We start from the raw sequence: 13,973 nt of genomic DNA on the forward strand, positions 1-13,973 counted from the left end.
TTTGCAAGTATTATGATTAAAATTACTATTTTTAAAAAAAAATCATACATCCATTATAATCTAACCATTTTTTTTTAAATAACCTCATCTCTACTTTTATAATTTGCCATCTCACAAATTTAGCATCTCCATTTTAAAATACAATTCATCATCCAGATATCTACCTTCACATTTTAATCTGAAATCCAGATCTCGACCTTTGGCCTTCGATTTCATCACTTCATCATTTCTTTAATAAAAAGTCCCGAATTTGATGCCAGTTCAATCAATCGTTGAAAGTTGCGTTGCCCATTAATTATTCAGACCTTCGATTCATTATTCAGACCGATTAATTTATTACTAATAATAATTATCTTTTTAAAAAGAATTGAATTTTTTAATGTTACGTTTTTGGACAGATAGGATAGACTGTGAGTACCTGACCACTTTGATTAAACAAACAAAATAGTAGTATAGTAGTAAATCATTAAAAGACATTACATATTGTTTTTGAGTAGTATAACTGGTAATTCAGAGAGATTTATACCTGGAATTGTTGAACTGAAGCCTTTTAGGTTAGAGAATCTCACTTTACATCTAGTAATTAGTTACTATGAAGTATTATTTTGTATCGAAACAGACTAAATTATTCATTAAAATACAGGAAATGGTCCTCAGATCCAAATGTAGTCATGGCGACCATATATGTTTGCATTTATCATAAATAACAGACTCGAATGAAACCAACACTCTTACCTTACCATCTCACAACTCATCATCTTTTTTCTTTTAAGTTTATATGTTTCCAACAATAATTATCACAGTATTATGTAATCATTAAGAGCAGTAAAAATGAGACGATGGTTATTAAGAGTCCTGTTTTGACAACCTGAAAGTATTAAACGAAAGTTGTACATCACTTGACAAGTTTTAGGTCTCTTCAGAGGCTCTGTTGAAAATGAGAGTTGAGTAGCTGGCAATGTCTTCGTCGGGTGACTCACGTAGTTGTCCAATAGTTGGGTACACATCTGATGAACGGATGAACTGTCTACAAGGTTGATATTTACACATTGTAGCTAATGCCTCAAGAGTCCGAAGTAGAAGTATATCTTCGAAGTCGTCAATCCTGTTTGGGTCGAGTGCAACAACAGAGTAATGTGCGACTACCTTTAACAAAGCCTGCAGGGACCACCACGTAAAAGTCATACATGTCAAACCAGATAGTCAAAGGTGGTACTATACATGTAACTTTTTGTATCAGATATGTATAAATGAAAGATGATAGTATATATATAGGTACACCTACCTCCATTGCTCCTTTAGAGATCATATCTTCAATAAGTTTATCCGAGTGGTAAGAAAGATAGTTAAGACAATTAACAACATTCCTCTTCGTCATGTTATGCGTCTCTGCTGAAAGCAGCAGTTTTGCAAGTTGATGTATACATCTCCTCAGGTCTTCATAGAAATATTCACTTATGTGTGCCATATAATTAATCTATACAAAGTAAACAATGTCATGGAAGTGCTCATCCAGTGTATATAATAAATTAATTTATTGTTGAAAACACAGAGGCATCTTACAGCACATATAGCTTAAATATATAATTTAAAAAAAAACAAAAGAAAATGATTCCACCCGTTTTGAGTTTGCGTTCACTTTACATCTAGTAATTACCCCTACATACTAATATGCATGGGCAAAAACGTAGTTTCATTTTTATCCGAATGTCGTTTTGAGTTTGCGATCACACTACACCCGGCCCCTCAAATTCGGCTTCATATACAAAACGACCCCCCAACTTTCTACTTTTTTAGGGGTAAAAAGCGTAAATATATAATTTAAAAAAAAAAACAAAAGAAAATGATTCCACCCGTATTTTTAACGGGCCCTATCTTCTCGCTCGGTCCGAGTTAAATTTTTCCGAGACCACCGTTCAACTCGAAAAAATCAGACGGACACAACGGGACTAACTATGCGCGAAACGGACATCGTTAAAAAAACCCTAAATAACGGGCCCTATATTCTCGCTCGGTGCGAGCTAAATTTTTCCGAGACCACCGTTCAACTCGATATTATTTTACGAACACAACGCGACTAACTATACGCGAAACGGACATCGTCAAAAAAAAACTAAATATTTCGAGCTATATTTCATACATATACGTACACGTATATACAACGTATATACAAATATGATCGCGCGTTGAACACAACCGCAGCAACGCGCGGTCGAATTTTTTCTAGTTAGTTACTATGAAGTATTATTTTGTATCTAAACAGACTAATTATTCATTAAAATATAGGAAATGGTCCTCACAATCTGTCAAACTTCTACAATATGATCCAATTAAATTCAGATCCAAATCTAGTCATGGCGACCATATATGTTTGCATTTATCATAAACAACAGAACCAAATGAAACCAACACTCTTACCTTACCATCTCACAACTCATCATCTTTTTTCTTTTAAGTTTTTATGTTTCCAACAATAATTATCACAGTATTATGTAATTATTAAGAGCAGTAAAAATGAGACGATGGTTATTAAGAGTCCTGTTTTGACAACCTGAAAGTATTAAACGAAAGTTGTACATCACTTGACAAGTTTTAGGTCTCTTCAGAGGCTCTGTTGAAAATGAGAGTTGAGTAGCTGGCAATGTCTTCGATGGGTGACTCACGTAGTTCTCCTATAACTGCGTACACATGTGATGAACAGATGAACTGTCTACAAGGTTGATGTTTACACATTGTAGCTAATGCAATAAGAGTCCGAAGTAGAAGTATATCTTCGAAGTCGTCAATCCTGTTTGGGTCGAGTGCAACAACAGAGTAATCTGCGACTACCTTTAACAAAGCCTGCAGGGACCACCACGTAAAAGACATCCATGTCAAACCAGATAGTCAAAGGTGGTACTATACATGAAACTTTTTGTATCAGATATGTATAAATGAAAGATGATAGTATATATATAGGTACACCTACCTCCATTGCTCCTTTAGAGATCATATCTTCAATAAGTTTATCCGAGTGGTAAGAAAGATTGTTAAGACAATTAGCAACATTCCTCTTCGTTATGTTATGCGTCTCTGCTGAATGCAGCAGTTTTGCAAGTGGATGTATACATCTCCTCAGGTCTTCATAGAAATATTCACTTATGCGTGTCATGCGAGCAATCTATACAAAGTAAACAATGTCATGGAAGTGCTCATCCAGTGTATATAATAAAATTTAATGTTGCAGAATAACTAGTTGAAAACACAGAGGCATCTTACAGCAAATACAGCATATCCACAGGGGAAGACGTCCTTATCGAATAATAGGTCAACCAAGAGGCTACCGATGTTGTGTTTTGCCTATAATATAAAGAGCATCAAGAACACACATATATGATCAATGGTGTTTGCAAAATATAGAATGATGTTTTAATATCTGTGGCAGGATTTTGTAAACAAATAATGGTTAATGCTTACCAACATGCTATAAAAGTAGGAGCTATGCAAGCACATGTTTCCTATAGCCTTACACGTCCAGCCACGCACATCTCGATCTTCATGTGTAAGGAAAGCTTTCAACTGTTGTAATATATCTGCTCCGTCTATTAGCTCATAAAACTCCTGCGTCCAAATGCTTGTTCATTAACACATAATAATGATGATATCATAATTAACTTTTCACATGGCTATGCCTATTTCTTCTATTTCTACAAAATTTGCTACCAGTCAACTTGGAATTGCAATATATTGAATCTCATTTAAGAAAACCTAACTTAATAAGACCTTCAAGCAGTGATTCAATTCCTTGAAATTATTAATTAAGGTTACTATTGAAAAGTTATAATTGCCTTATAAAAAATAAGATTTGGTTCGAAATGGTACATATGGGTTTCTGACTTTTCCGGCAGACACATCTTTCATTTGCAGAGGATGACTTAAATTGGTAAAATGTTGTAGGATAAGTATATGGATGAGCTTTTATTTGATACAAAATAGATAGTTTTGGTCGGAACGAAAACTTCACAAGGATAAATTATACTTCACTCGTTCAACAAAAGGGTGAGGGAATGTGGAACCCAATTGGCTAGTAACTGGATCAGAAAAACAATTTGAAAGTCAAGTTGTGTCAATCTTTTAAGGCACCAAATTGTTATATTTAAAAATAAATCTTATCACATGATATGTAATCTTGCGTAAGCAAGCCCATACTAATATAGAAGAAGATTGTGACTTTATCAAATACAGTAGCAAGTACTGACCTTGTCCATTTGGGCTACTTTTGATATTATTTGCAGAGCCTTCACCTTGACTTGAGTTGGTGATGGATCATCAAGTAAGCTTTTCATTAAATTTGGATTCAAGAGTCCTTTCCTAACAAGTTCAACAACCAGTGACCGATGATCTACCATTAAGATTAGAAGCTCAAGAGGTTGTTCAGTATCCTTGGACTCCAAATGTTCCAAACACTTGATTATTTGACCCGGAAGTCCTACCTAAAGATTTAATAGCATTAATTATTTGCAAAATTTGTGAAACAGTAATAGCTAAAGGCCCACCCCAATATAATCTGAAACATAACAAAACCACACACCCATTCATCCCTGAAGAATTAGAAGATTTAATTATATCCAAAATCTGTGAAAGAGAGCATGCAAAACTTGGAACACCTGCAATTTTTCTTTGCATGCGGGATTTTTTTTAAGATGTAATAATTACAACTCAACTATCTAGTACCCGACCAAATTATTTTCAAACAAGTATGATAAACTATAGAGACAAAATGTATGCAAATACATGTACACACCTCTAAAAGGATTTGAATATAATTTTCCATGCTTGCTTTTATTTCTATAACCATATCCTTCCTACTTTGAGAGTCCATGTCTCGAAGTTCACTACTCTCCTCAGAAGCATCAAATGGAAACATCAAAAGATAAACTACTTGATTAACTGTACGTTTTACTTCAAATTTCCCTCTACTAGGTCCAACCCAGTACTGTAAAGGCTTAAGATGGACATCAGATATTAAATCACATAAATTTTTTACAGTTTCACTTGTAAGCAACACCTGGCGAAAAACTGAACTGCCTCCTTTAAGACACATTCTTAATGAACAAACTGCCCACACAACCCCAAGAGGTGAGAGTCCAATTTCATCTAAATGTTGCTGCTGCTTGTTTCCTAACAAATCAATAAGACTTTGGGGGATATCACAGCTACCCAAGTCCTGAATAGCTAAAGGCCCACCCCAATATAATCTGAAATACAACAAAACCACGCATCCATCCATGATCCCATGCCAGTATGAAAGCATAACTTTACCACCTTGAGAGCCTGTTATTGACGTCTTGAGATAATCACAAAGTGTGGCACACGGTGGGATCAAAGGAACGGCTATTTCACGAATTGATGTTGCAACAGACTCATTATCTTCAAGGGAGCACATATATGCTAGTGCCAGCATGGCAGACATAGAATGGGGACGAAAATACTGTATTCCATCACACAAAGAGTAATGGTGGGCAAGGTCAGAGAGGCGTGACTGCTGTGTTTCACGAGACGATGTTAGCATAGCAACTGCAGTATATCCTTTAGACCGATCATCTATGGATTGTGCAACTGAGGCTATTAAAAGGCATGCATGGAGAACCAAGTCACTTGGATCAGATACTTTACTTTTCAGGTTGTTTGTGTCTTCTTGTTCTGGGTCTGTATCGAATGAAGCACATAGATTTATTATTGAAAAAACCTCTGAAATGATTGTATTATCACCATCTCCACCAACCACTGATGAGGAGGAACTAGAGAGACCACATAAATCTCTACCAACCGAATCATTATGCACGCAGCACCTTAAGATTATCTGAAACAAAACATTATACCACTCATCAGGAATGCATCATTAACTACTTATCAATGAGTCGGTTTGGCTTCATTTTAGACTCTTATCTGGGTGAAAGAACAAAATAAAATAAAAAGATGCAAAGGGGTCTATAAGTAGCTTTATCACCTGAATTACAGAACACCATGAGGCTTCCACGCGTTGGTGAAGACAATTAAAGATAGCAACACGTATTGATTCCGACCTGAGGAATGCTTGCGTCACTGTTTCCACTATTTCTTCATAATCTTTACCCATAAATGGTTCACATTCATCTCCTTTAATGTTAATCCGATCCAACGAGTGGGAATACATTGAGCTTAATGGAAATATAGGTGCATTTTCTTTTGTAGATTGAATCTCAAAAGCATCTATTAGTAACCAAATAGCTTCACATGATTTACAAGCCGCACATAACAAATTTGAGGAGCCAGACATGAGACTCTTACCACAATTATCTAAGCAAGAAAGCAAAGTAACTATGATACCAGATTCTTTAGCATGATCTAATATCTGTTTAAGATCGTTTATCGCCACCTCAGCATCTTTGGTAGACATGGAAGCTTTTAGATGTTGTGCTACTCTAGATATAACTATTGTAACGCAGGAAACAAATTCATATACAAGTCTCCCTGATGCATCTTCACCCCAACCAGTAACCTACATATATCTAAGTTTGAGATAAAATAGCTAAAAAAAGTTATACATTTATTTACTATACAAATTCTATCTTTGGTTGAGAATATAACCTCTTTAGAGAGCTCCAAAATGGCAACCCAATGCGTGATATATGAACCTCCAAACTGATCTCCATTGTTCACCAATGACTTCTTTTTATCTGAGAAACTCTGTAAAAATAACAAGATATTGATGATAAGTGTCATCAAATCTAATGAGGAACTAGGTGATATAACAGGAAATGAAAATGAACACCATACAGAAAGAAACAAAAAAGACATAACTACACGGATAGTACCTGTTCAATCTTGCATCTTTAGTCACTATGGTTCTTTTTGCATAAATATTCACTATGGTTTCAAAATGTTAGACGTTTAGTCACTCATGCTCACAGAAGTTAGTTTAGGCTGTTTAAATTGATCATATGCTTGCACGTGATGGGTAATTTTGTCAATTCCTTTAAAACTTCATTCTTATATCAAGTATTCTTCCCCTTTTTAATCGAAACCCTAATTTCAAAATTCCATAAACCCTAATTTCTTCATAAATCAAAACCCACTAAATAACCAAAACAATAAAATAAAATTACTAATTAAAACTAAAAGGAGCTGTTCTCATATAGGAATTGACGATTCCACCAGATCAAAATAGTAACCAAATCCATTCCACCAAATCAAAATAGTAACCGGTTGCACAAAGATTTGAAGAGAAAATAGATTTGGAAGGCCAGATTTAGAGATGACATGATTTAACAAATTTATTTAACGTCTGTCTGTAGACAGAGTGACTAAACGTGTAACATCAGTGACTATCTATGGAAAAAAAAAAATTCATAGTCACTAAAGCTACAAGATTGAACAAACCACAAGGAGACTCTGTGTAGTTATGTCAAAATACAAAGAGAAACATTAATCTTTAACCTTTTTTAGTATATGATCTAAATATATAATTTTATTATAAGATCTAATTAACAAATAACTATAGCAAAATTTAGTTTCTAATCATGAATCATGCTTTAATTTAATTATTAGTACATAAAATTTAGAAGAACAAGAAAGGACATAACAGTGCTTTTGATCAATTGAACTCGATCCGGCATGCTTTAACAGTTGGAATACATCTTAATGCTTTACACAACCCACCCATCTCCAATATTAATAATTACTATATGTGCAAATGAAAGCAGATTTTGCAGTGGCTATGGGATAAAGCAGGGTTGGACTCATTTCATTTTATAAGGCAATATTTCTTAATTACTCATTTCAGTAACATACCTCAACCAAAAAGTTATTGTAATCTGACTTTTTTCTGCGAAGAATGTCAAAAGTCGATCCCAAATGTTCCCCACAACTATCTTTTACAACTCCTGTAGAATTAAGTTCCCCTGTAGCTACTAAGTCTGAACCAACTATCAGCTTGGCCTGGTTCGATGCGGGACCATCTTGATCCCTGTGGTCACAAGAACTCATTAGTTAAAAGACTAAAAATAATACTCCGTATATATGAACTCATGAATATGTCACAAAAGGGCAAAGAGATAACCAAGATTCAGCAGGTTCTGATGATATGATATCACGATTCTTATCCTCTTCGCCACTAGAAAATGACTGTAAAGTATAACAAATCATTCATGCGTTGGTTGCTTCATGTCAGTATAGTTTCCGATTAATATGGTGATTTTCATGGAGTTCAAAGAAAAAATATGTTGATTTTTTCCTAATCATAAAATATAACTTTAAGTGTTGAAAAGTCAAATCTTACCAGCAGGTGTAATGCTTTTTCAAGTTCTTGTAATACCAAATCCATCGGCGGGCGTCCTTCTCGATCGTCCAACAAACACTGATATGCAATCCGTGAAAACTTTTTCATGGAGTTGGAGTCCATGTACTCCTTCAGAGTAGGATCAATTATCCGATTTAGTTTATTTTTCTTGTAGTAGATTTTGGCCATTTGTGGCAACAATCGCTGTTTACTTTCTGCATCCATAAAGAAGCACGAGCGTCCACATAGGACTTCAAATAGTACTACGCCGAATGAATAAACATCCGACTCTTTGGTCAATATCCCGGTTTGTTGGTAAAGAGGATCGCAATAGCCATGTGTGCCGCACGGGTTGGTGATGAGAAAAGATTCATTTTCATTGGCACGACCAATTTTTGAAAGACCGAAATCCGCGATCATTGCTCTCCAGTTACTATCCAAGAGAACGTTAGCACTCTTAATGTCTCTGTGGATAATTCGTTCATGTTTTGCAACGTGGTTGTGCAGATGATCTAAACCACGTGCTGCGTCGATGCAAATATTTAGTCTCTGTTTCCATGTTAGTGTACAAGTGGGATTCCGAGAGTTACGTAGGTACTTATCAAGGCTTCCGAGATGCGCATACTCATAAATGAGAAGTTTTTCAGGGCCTTGGTCGCAGAAACCAACAAGGGAGATGAGGTTTGGATGTTTTTTATAACGCGATAGCAACTGAATCTCTGTTAAGAACTCCTTCAGGCCTTGACCAGAAATTCTAGTATCAAGTCGCTTTATAGCAACGGTGGTAAGTTCCGTTTCACCGGAGAGTGAGATTCGTCCCTTATAAACAGGGCCATATCCACCTTTTCCGATGATAGTTGTGAAGTTTGTAGTGGCTTCTTTAATTTGCTCGAATGGTATACTAAGGTGATCCAGATCTGTGAAAGACATCGTACATCATGTGTAAGTAAAATGATCAAGATCAAGATTAATTAATGGAGATTCGACATAAATTTATGATCCTTGAGATTAAGGAAAAAAAAAAAGAGTAAAAATGTGGTTTGAAAACGAGTACGAATACCAATATTTACTTATATTTTAATCCATCCGCATGAAATAAATATTCGATCCAGCTCATGCATGACCAGCCAATGGACAACTTACCTTATTAAATATAATTAGTAGGACATTATTGAATCTCGATTTGAATAAACTATCTATATGCTTATATCTACTATGCTTATTTGCTCATGGTCCTATAATCTTTATACTTATTTATTTATCTATAAACTATTATTTTAAAATCTTATCTTTTGTAAGCCTAGGATTCGTCATTAGATCAGATAACTGGAGTAGCTAATTCAGATTACATAGTTGGGAAGAAATATAAACAAAACTACGGGTGTGTTTGGACGAAAGTAGCTGGAGCTGGAGCTGGAGCTGTAGCCGGAGCTTATGAGCAGGAGCTTGAGCTGGAGCTTATTTTTGAAGCTGGAGCTTATTTTTGAAGCTGGTAGCTGGATCTTATTATTTTTTATAAATGTTTGGTAAACTAGCTAGAGCTTATTTTTCAGTTCATAAGCTCTACTTATTTTGGGTGTGTTTGGGTGACGAGCTTGTTGGAGCTTATGGGAGCTTATAGGAGCTTTGAGCTTATGATTTTAATAAGCTCCAAGTCATAAGCTTTGTTTGGTAGAGAAAAAAAGTAGAGCTTATGAAAATCATAAGCTCTGAAAAAATAAGCTACTTTTAGTAGCTTATGAAAAAAAGTAGAGCTTATGAAATGGAAAATAAGCTTCAGCTAGTTTACCAAACACTTATAAAAAATAATAAGCTCCAGCTACCAGCTTAAAAAATAAGCTTCAGCTTCAGCTCTATGGGTGTGTTTGGTAGAGGAGCTTATGAGAGCTTATGAAAGCTTATAGGAGCTTGAGTTTATGATTTTAATAAGCTCCAAGTAATAAGCTTTGTTTGGTAGACATAAAAAGTAGAGCTTATGAAAATCATAAGCTCTAGAAAAATAAGCTACTTCTAATAGCTTATGAAAAAAAGTAGAGTTTATGAACTACAAAATAAGTTCCAGCTAGTTTACCAAACACTTATAAAAAATAATAAGCTTCAGCTTTCAACTTTAAAAATAAGCTCCAGCTCCAGCTCTAGTCCATAAGCTTCAGCTCCAGCTATAAGCTCCAGCTCCAGCTAGTTTCATCCAAACACACTCCTTGAGCTTATGATTTTCATAAGCTCTACTTTTTATGTCTACCAAACAAAGCTTATTACTTGGAGCTTATTAAAATCATAAACTCAAGCTCCTATAAGCTTTCATAAGCTCTCATAAGCTCCTCTACCAAACACACCCATAGAGCTGGAGCTCAAGCTTATTTTTTAAGCTGGTAGCTGGAGCTTATTATTTTTTATAAGTGTTTGGTAAACTAGCTGAAGCTTATTTTTCAGTTCATAAGCTCTACTTTTTTTCATAAGCTACTAAAAGTAGCTTATTTTTTCAGAGCTTATGATTTTCATAAGCTATACTTTTTTTCTCTACCAAACAAAGCTTATGACTTGGAGCTTATTAAAATCATAAGCTCAAGCTCCTATAAGCTCCCATAAGCTCCAACAAACTCGTCACCCAAACACACCCTAGAAAAATAAGCTACTTCTAGTAGCTTATGAAAAAAAGTAGAGCTTATGAACTACAAAATAAGTTCCAGCTAGTTTACCAAACACTTATAAAAAATAATAAGCTTCAGCTTCCAACTTTAAAAATAAGCTCCAGCTCCAGCTCTAGTCCATAAGCTCCAGCTCCAGCTATAAGCTCCAGCTCCAGCTAGTTTCATCCAAACACACCCTATCTCATAAGCTCCAGCTCCAGCTACAAGCTCCAGCTACAAGCTCCAGCTCCAGCTCCAGCTACTTTCATCCAAACACACCCATAAGCTACTAAAAGTAGCTTATTTTTTCAGAGCTTATGATTTTCATAAGCTCTACTTTTTTTTGTCTACCAAACGAAACTTATGACTTGGAGCTTATTAAAATCATAAGCTCAAGCTCCAATAAGATTTTATAAGCTCCAATAAGCTACGCGCCAAATACACCTTATGAGAAAATGTACTCCGTAGTATAATAATTAAAATATGAAAAATTTACAAATATTGAAAACGTAGATTAGTTTATTATTTTATTACTAATGATTAATGTATGTATATTGATAGATGAAATTGATTAATCCTGGATGACGTGTCATCTTGATAATTAAGATATGTACTTATGAAATAATGTATAGAGTGTCATCCTATAGAGTTGGACTTGACTTGTTTATAAACATAATCAAGAGCCACAAATTGCGGGCTTATCACCAAAATATCCATTTTTTGAAGCTTGTTGACTGACAGTCCTAAAAAAAAAAGTTTGACAATTTGCCCTCGCAAGGCGCAAGACACCTTGCGTCCTTGCGCCCTTGCGTCCATGCGACCTTGCGACGTTGCGACCTTGCGTTAAAGGCAAACGCAACAAACAGCCTTGCGTCCATGTGTTTTGCGTCTTGCGTCTTGCGTCTTATCCCGATAAGATTTTCATGATTTCGTGGATAAGATTTTGTACGATTTTTGTACTATTACGGATAACACTTTATTTCTTTCTTTGTTCTTATATCTGAAACTACATTCTGCACAGTTTCATTTTCACTTCATTTCCACATAAATCATATAATTTCAAGCGTCATTAAGGTAAGTTTCCACCATTTTTTCTCTTGTTGTTTTAAATAATGAGTTGTAGTGATAATGAAACCTTTGTTATTCATATATGTTGTGGTGGTTCTTTTCAATTTATTAATAACTTACCTATGTATTTGCCTCTAGATTATTTTAGAACACGATTAAAACTCCCAGTTGCTCCCCAAAAACCAATTACTCGAAGAATATTGTTAAAAAATGTTCTTAGAAAAATTAATTTGCCACCTAATGCTCCTATTTCAATGAGATATATTGTCGATAATCTTTTTTTTTTTTTTTGAAAGGCAAGCCCCCCAAAGTGTAGCAAGTGAGGATTGAACTTGGGTCCCTTTGGAACTTTCCAAGCATCCTACCACCAAGCCAACCCCTTGGGGTTGTATTGTCGATAATCTTGTTTTTGATATTACTGATGATTATAAAGACTTTCGTGATTTTCTACAACATGCAATATCAAATGCTCCTATTGATATTTACATTGTCGACAAAGTTACAATGCATCAACTCCCAGAAAACTTACAGTCATTGCAAATCCTACCAATACACAGTGTCCATCAAAACCTACCAACACACAATGTCCAACAAAATCTACCAACAAGCGAGGCCCAAACAAACCTTCAGACACCCAATTTGGAAGAAGCACGACCTGAAGTACCACCTCCAAACACAGAAGAGTTTGATTTCTTCAACTATGGCGTTGAGAACGTATGTAAAATTAAAAAAACAGATCACCCTTTTCAATCAGTTGTCGCGTCTAGTGATTCGGAGGAAGAAAATGACAGAGAAGATCAAGATGAAGATGAAGAAGAGGAAGAAAAAGAGGATGTATTCTGAAATATGCCACTTTTACTGAGTGAGCATGACCAAGAGACTGAATCTGAATCTATGAGCCAAATAACAACCAGTTATATAGTATCCGATTTGATTAAAGTTCGACAAACCTTTTTAAACAAGGATGATTTTGTAAACCACCTATACACAAAATGTCTTGAAGAAAACTTCCAAATTAAGCCTGTAAAGTCAGACAAATCTCGATTCACCGCTAAATGCATGTTGCCAAATTGTGAGTGGAAATGTAGTGCATACAAAATACGCCACACTGACGACTTCATCGTAAAGAAATTGCATGATGTACACACATGCTCACGTACCCAAATTATGGGAAATAATAAACATGCAACCAAAAAGGTGCTAGGAAGTATTCTGATGGAATCGTTCAAAGCTGCAAATCGAGACTATAAACCAAAAGATATGCGTGATGATGTTGGCAACCGTTTTCGGGTGAGCATTTCTTACAATCAAGCATGGAGAGCCAAGTGTCATGCAATAGAGATGCTCCGTGGCAGTATGGATGACTCGTTCCGAATGCTTCCCATTTATCTTCATAACATTAAGATTCATAACCCAGGAAGCATGACAAATGTGGTGACTGACAATGAAAATAGATTCGTGATGTGTTACATGTCTTTTGGATCAGTTGTAAGTATCACTCATCCTAAAATTGTTTATCTTAAACTAATAGCAATCTCATTTGATTTGTTTGCGTGCAGATTCGATCATTTGTCCAAAATGTTCGCCCTATTATCATCGTTGATGGTGCACATTTGAAAGCTGGATACTTGGGTACAAATTTAGTTGTTGTTGCAATGGATGCCAATAACGAAATTTTGCCATTGGCTTATGGAATTGGTGAAGGCGAGACAAACGAGGTTTGGTCATGGTTTTTTGCAATCTAAGAGATCATTTAGAGAGTTGTGGTATGAGTAATCGCATGTCAGAGATTAACTTTATTTCGGATCGTGCTCCTTCAATAGCACATGGTATTTCAAATATGTTTCCTGAGGCCTTTCACTCTTTTTGCGCACGTCATCTATTCATGAACATTGATGTTATGCTAGGTGTATATAAAATAGCTTTATATTTTAGCAGGAAATACTATTAAATACGATACAATTTTATACAAGATA

General features: G+C 35.3%; 2 protein-coding genes across 2 annotated transcripts; both read right to left on the bottom strand.

Moving 5' to 3' along the window:
* Nucleotides 1-2,415: 2,415 nt before the first annotated feature.
* On the bottom strand, nucleotides 2,416-5,452 carry LOC139859232 (serine/threonine-protein kinase TIO-like). The gene is made up of 6 exons (XM_071848027.1): nucleotides 4,784-5,452; nucleotides 4,239-4,472; nucleotides 3,457-3,600; nucleotides 3,259-3,339; nucleotides 2,969-3,160; nucleotides 2,416-2,841 (listed from the first exon to the last, which is right to left on the bottom strand). The coding sequence occupies exons 1-6, from the start codon at nucleotides 5,450-5,452 to the stop codon at nucleotides 2,593-2,595; spliced, it is 1,569 nt and encodes a 522-aa protein (XP_071704128.1). The 3' UTR covers nucleotides 2,416-2,592.
* A 782-nt stretch (nucleotides 5,453-6,234) lies between these two features.
* LOC139859233 (probable serine/threonine-protein kinase PBL22) lies at nucleotides 6,235-9,229 on the bottom strand. The gene is made up of 6 exons (XM_071848028.1): nucleotides 8,300-9,229; nucleotides 8,081-8,145; nucleotides 7,813-7,987; nucleotides 6,610-6,708; nucleotides 6,341-6,520; nucleotides 6,235-6,249 (listed from the first exon to the last, which is right to left on the bottom strand). The coding sequence occupies exons 1-6, from the start codon at nucleotides 9,227-9,229 to the stop codon at nucleotides 6,235-6,237; spliced, it is 1,464 nt and encodes a 487-aa protein (XP_071704129.1).
* Between the last annotated feature and the right edge of the window lie 4,744 nt (nucleotides 9,230-13,973).

This window comes from Rutidosis leptorrhynchoides, chromosome 7, assembly GCF_046630445.1.
Source record: "Rutidosis leptorrhynchoides isolate AG116_Rl617_1_P2 chromosome 7, CSIRO_AGI_Rlap_v1, whole genome shotgun sequence".
In the NCBI taxonomy this organism is placed as follows: domain Eukaryota; kingdom Viridiplantae; phylum Streptophyta; class Magnoliopsida; order Asterales; family Asteraceae; genus Rutidosis; species Rutidosis leptorrhynchoides.

Excerpts from the sequence above, each read along its gene's own strand:
- LOC139859232 (XM_071848027.1), bottom strand. The coding sequence starts at position 5,452 with ATGTCTGCCATGCTGGCACTAGCATATATGTGCTCCCTTGAAGATAAT. Across the intron at positions 3,161-3,258 it reads GTGGATATGCTGTATTTGCT|ATTGCTCGCATGACACGCAT; the intron begins GTAAGATGCCTC and ends TACTTTGTATAG. Across the intron at positions 2,842-2,968 it reads TCTCTAAAGGAGCAATGGAG|GCTTTGTTAAAGGTAGTCGC; the intron begins GTAGGTGTACCT and ends TGGTCCCTGCAG.
- LOC139859233 (XM_071848028.1), bottom strand. The coding sequence starts at position 9,229 with ATGTCTTTCACAGATCTGGATCACCTTAGTATACCATTCGAGCAAATT. Across the intron at positions 6,709-7,812 it reads ACAATAACTTTTTGGTTGAG|AGTTTCTCAGATAAAAAGAA; the intron begins GTATGTTACTGA and ends TTATTTTTACAG. Across the intron at positions 6,521-6,609 it reads TTTTGGAGCTCTCTAAAGAG|GTTACTGGTTGGGGTGAAGA; the intron begins GTTATATTCTCA and ends AGATATATGTAG.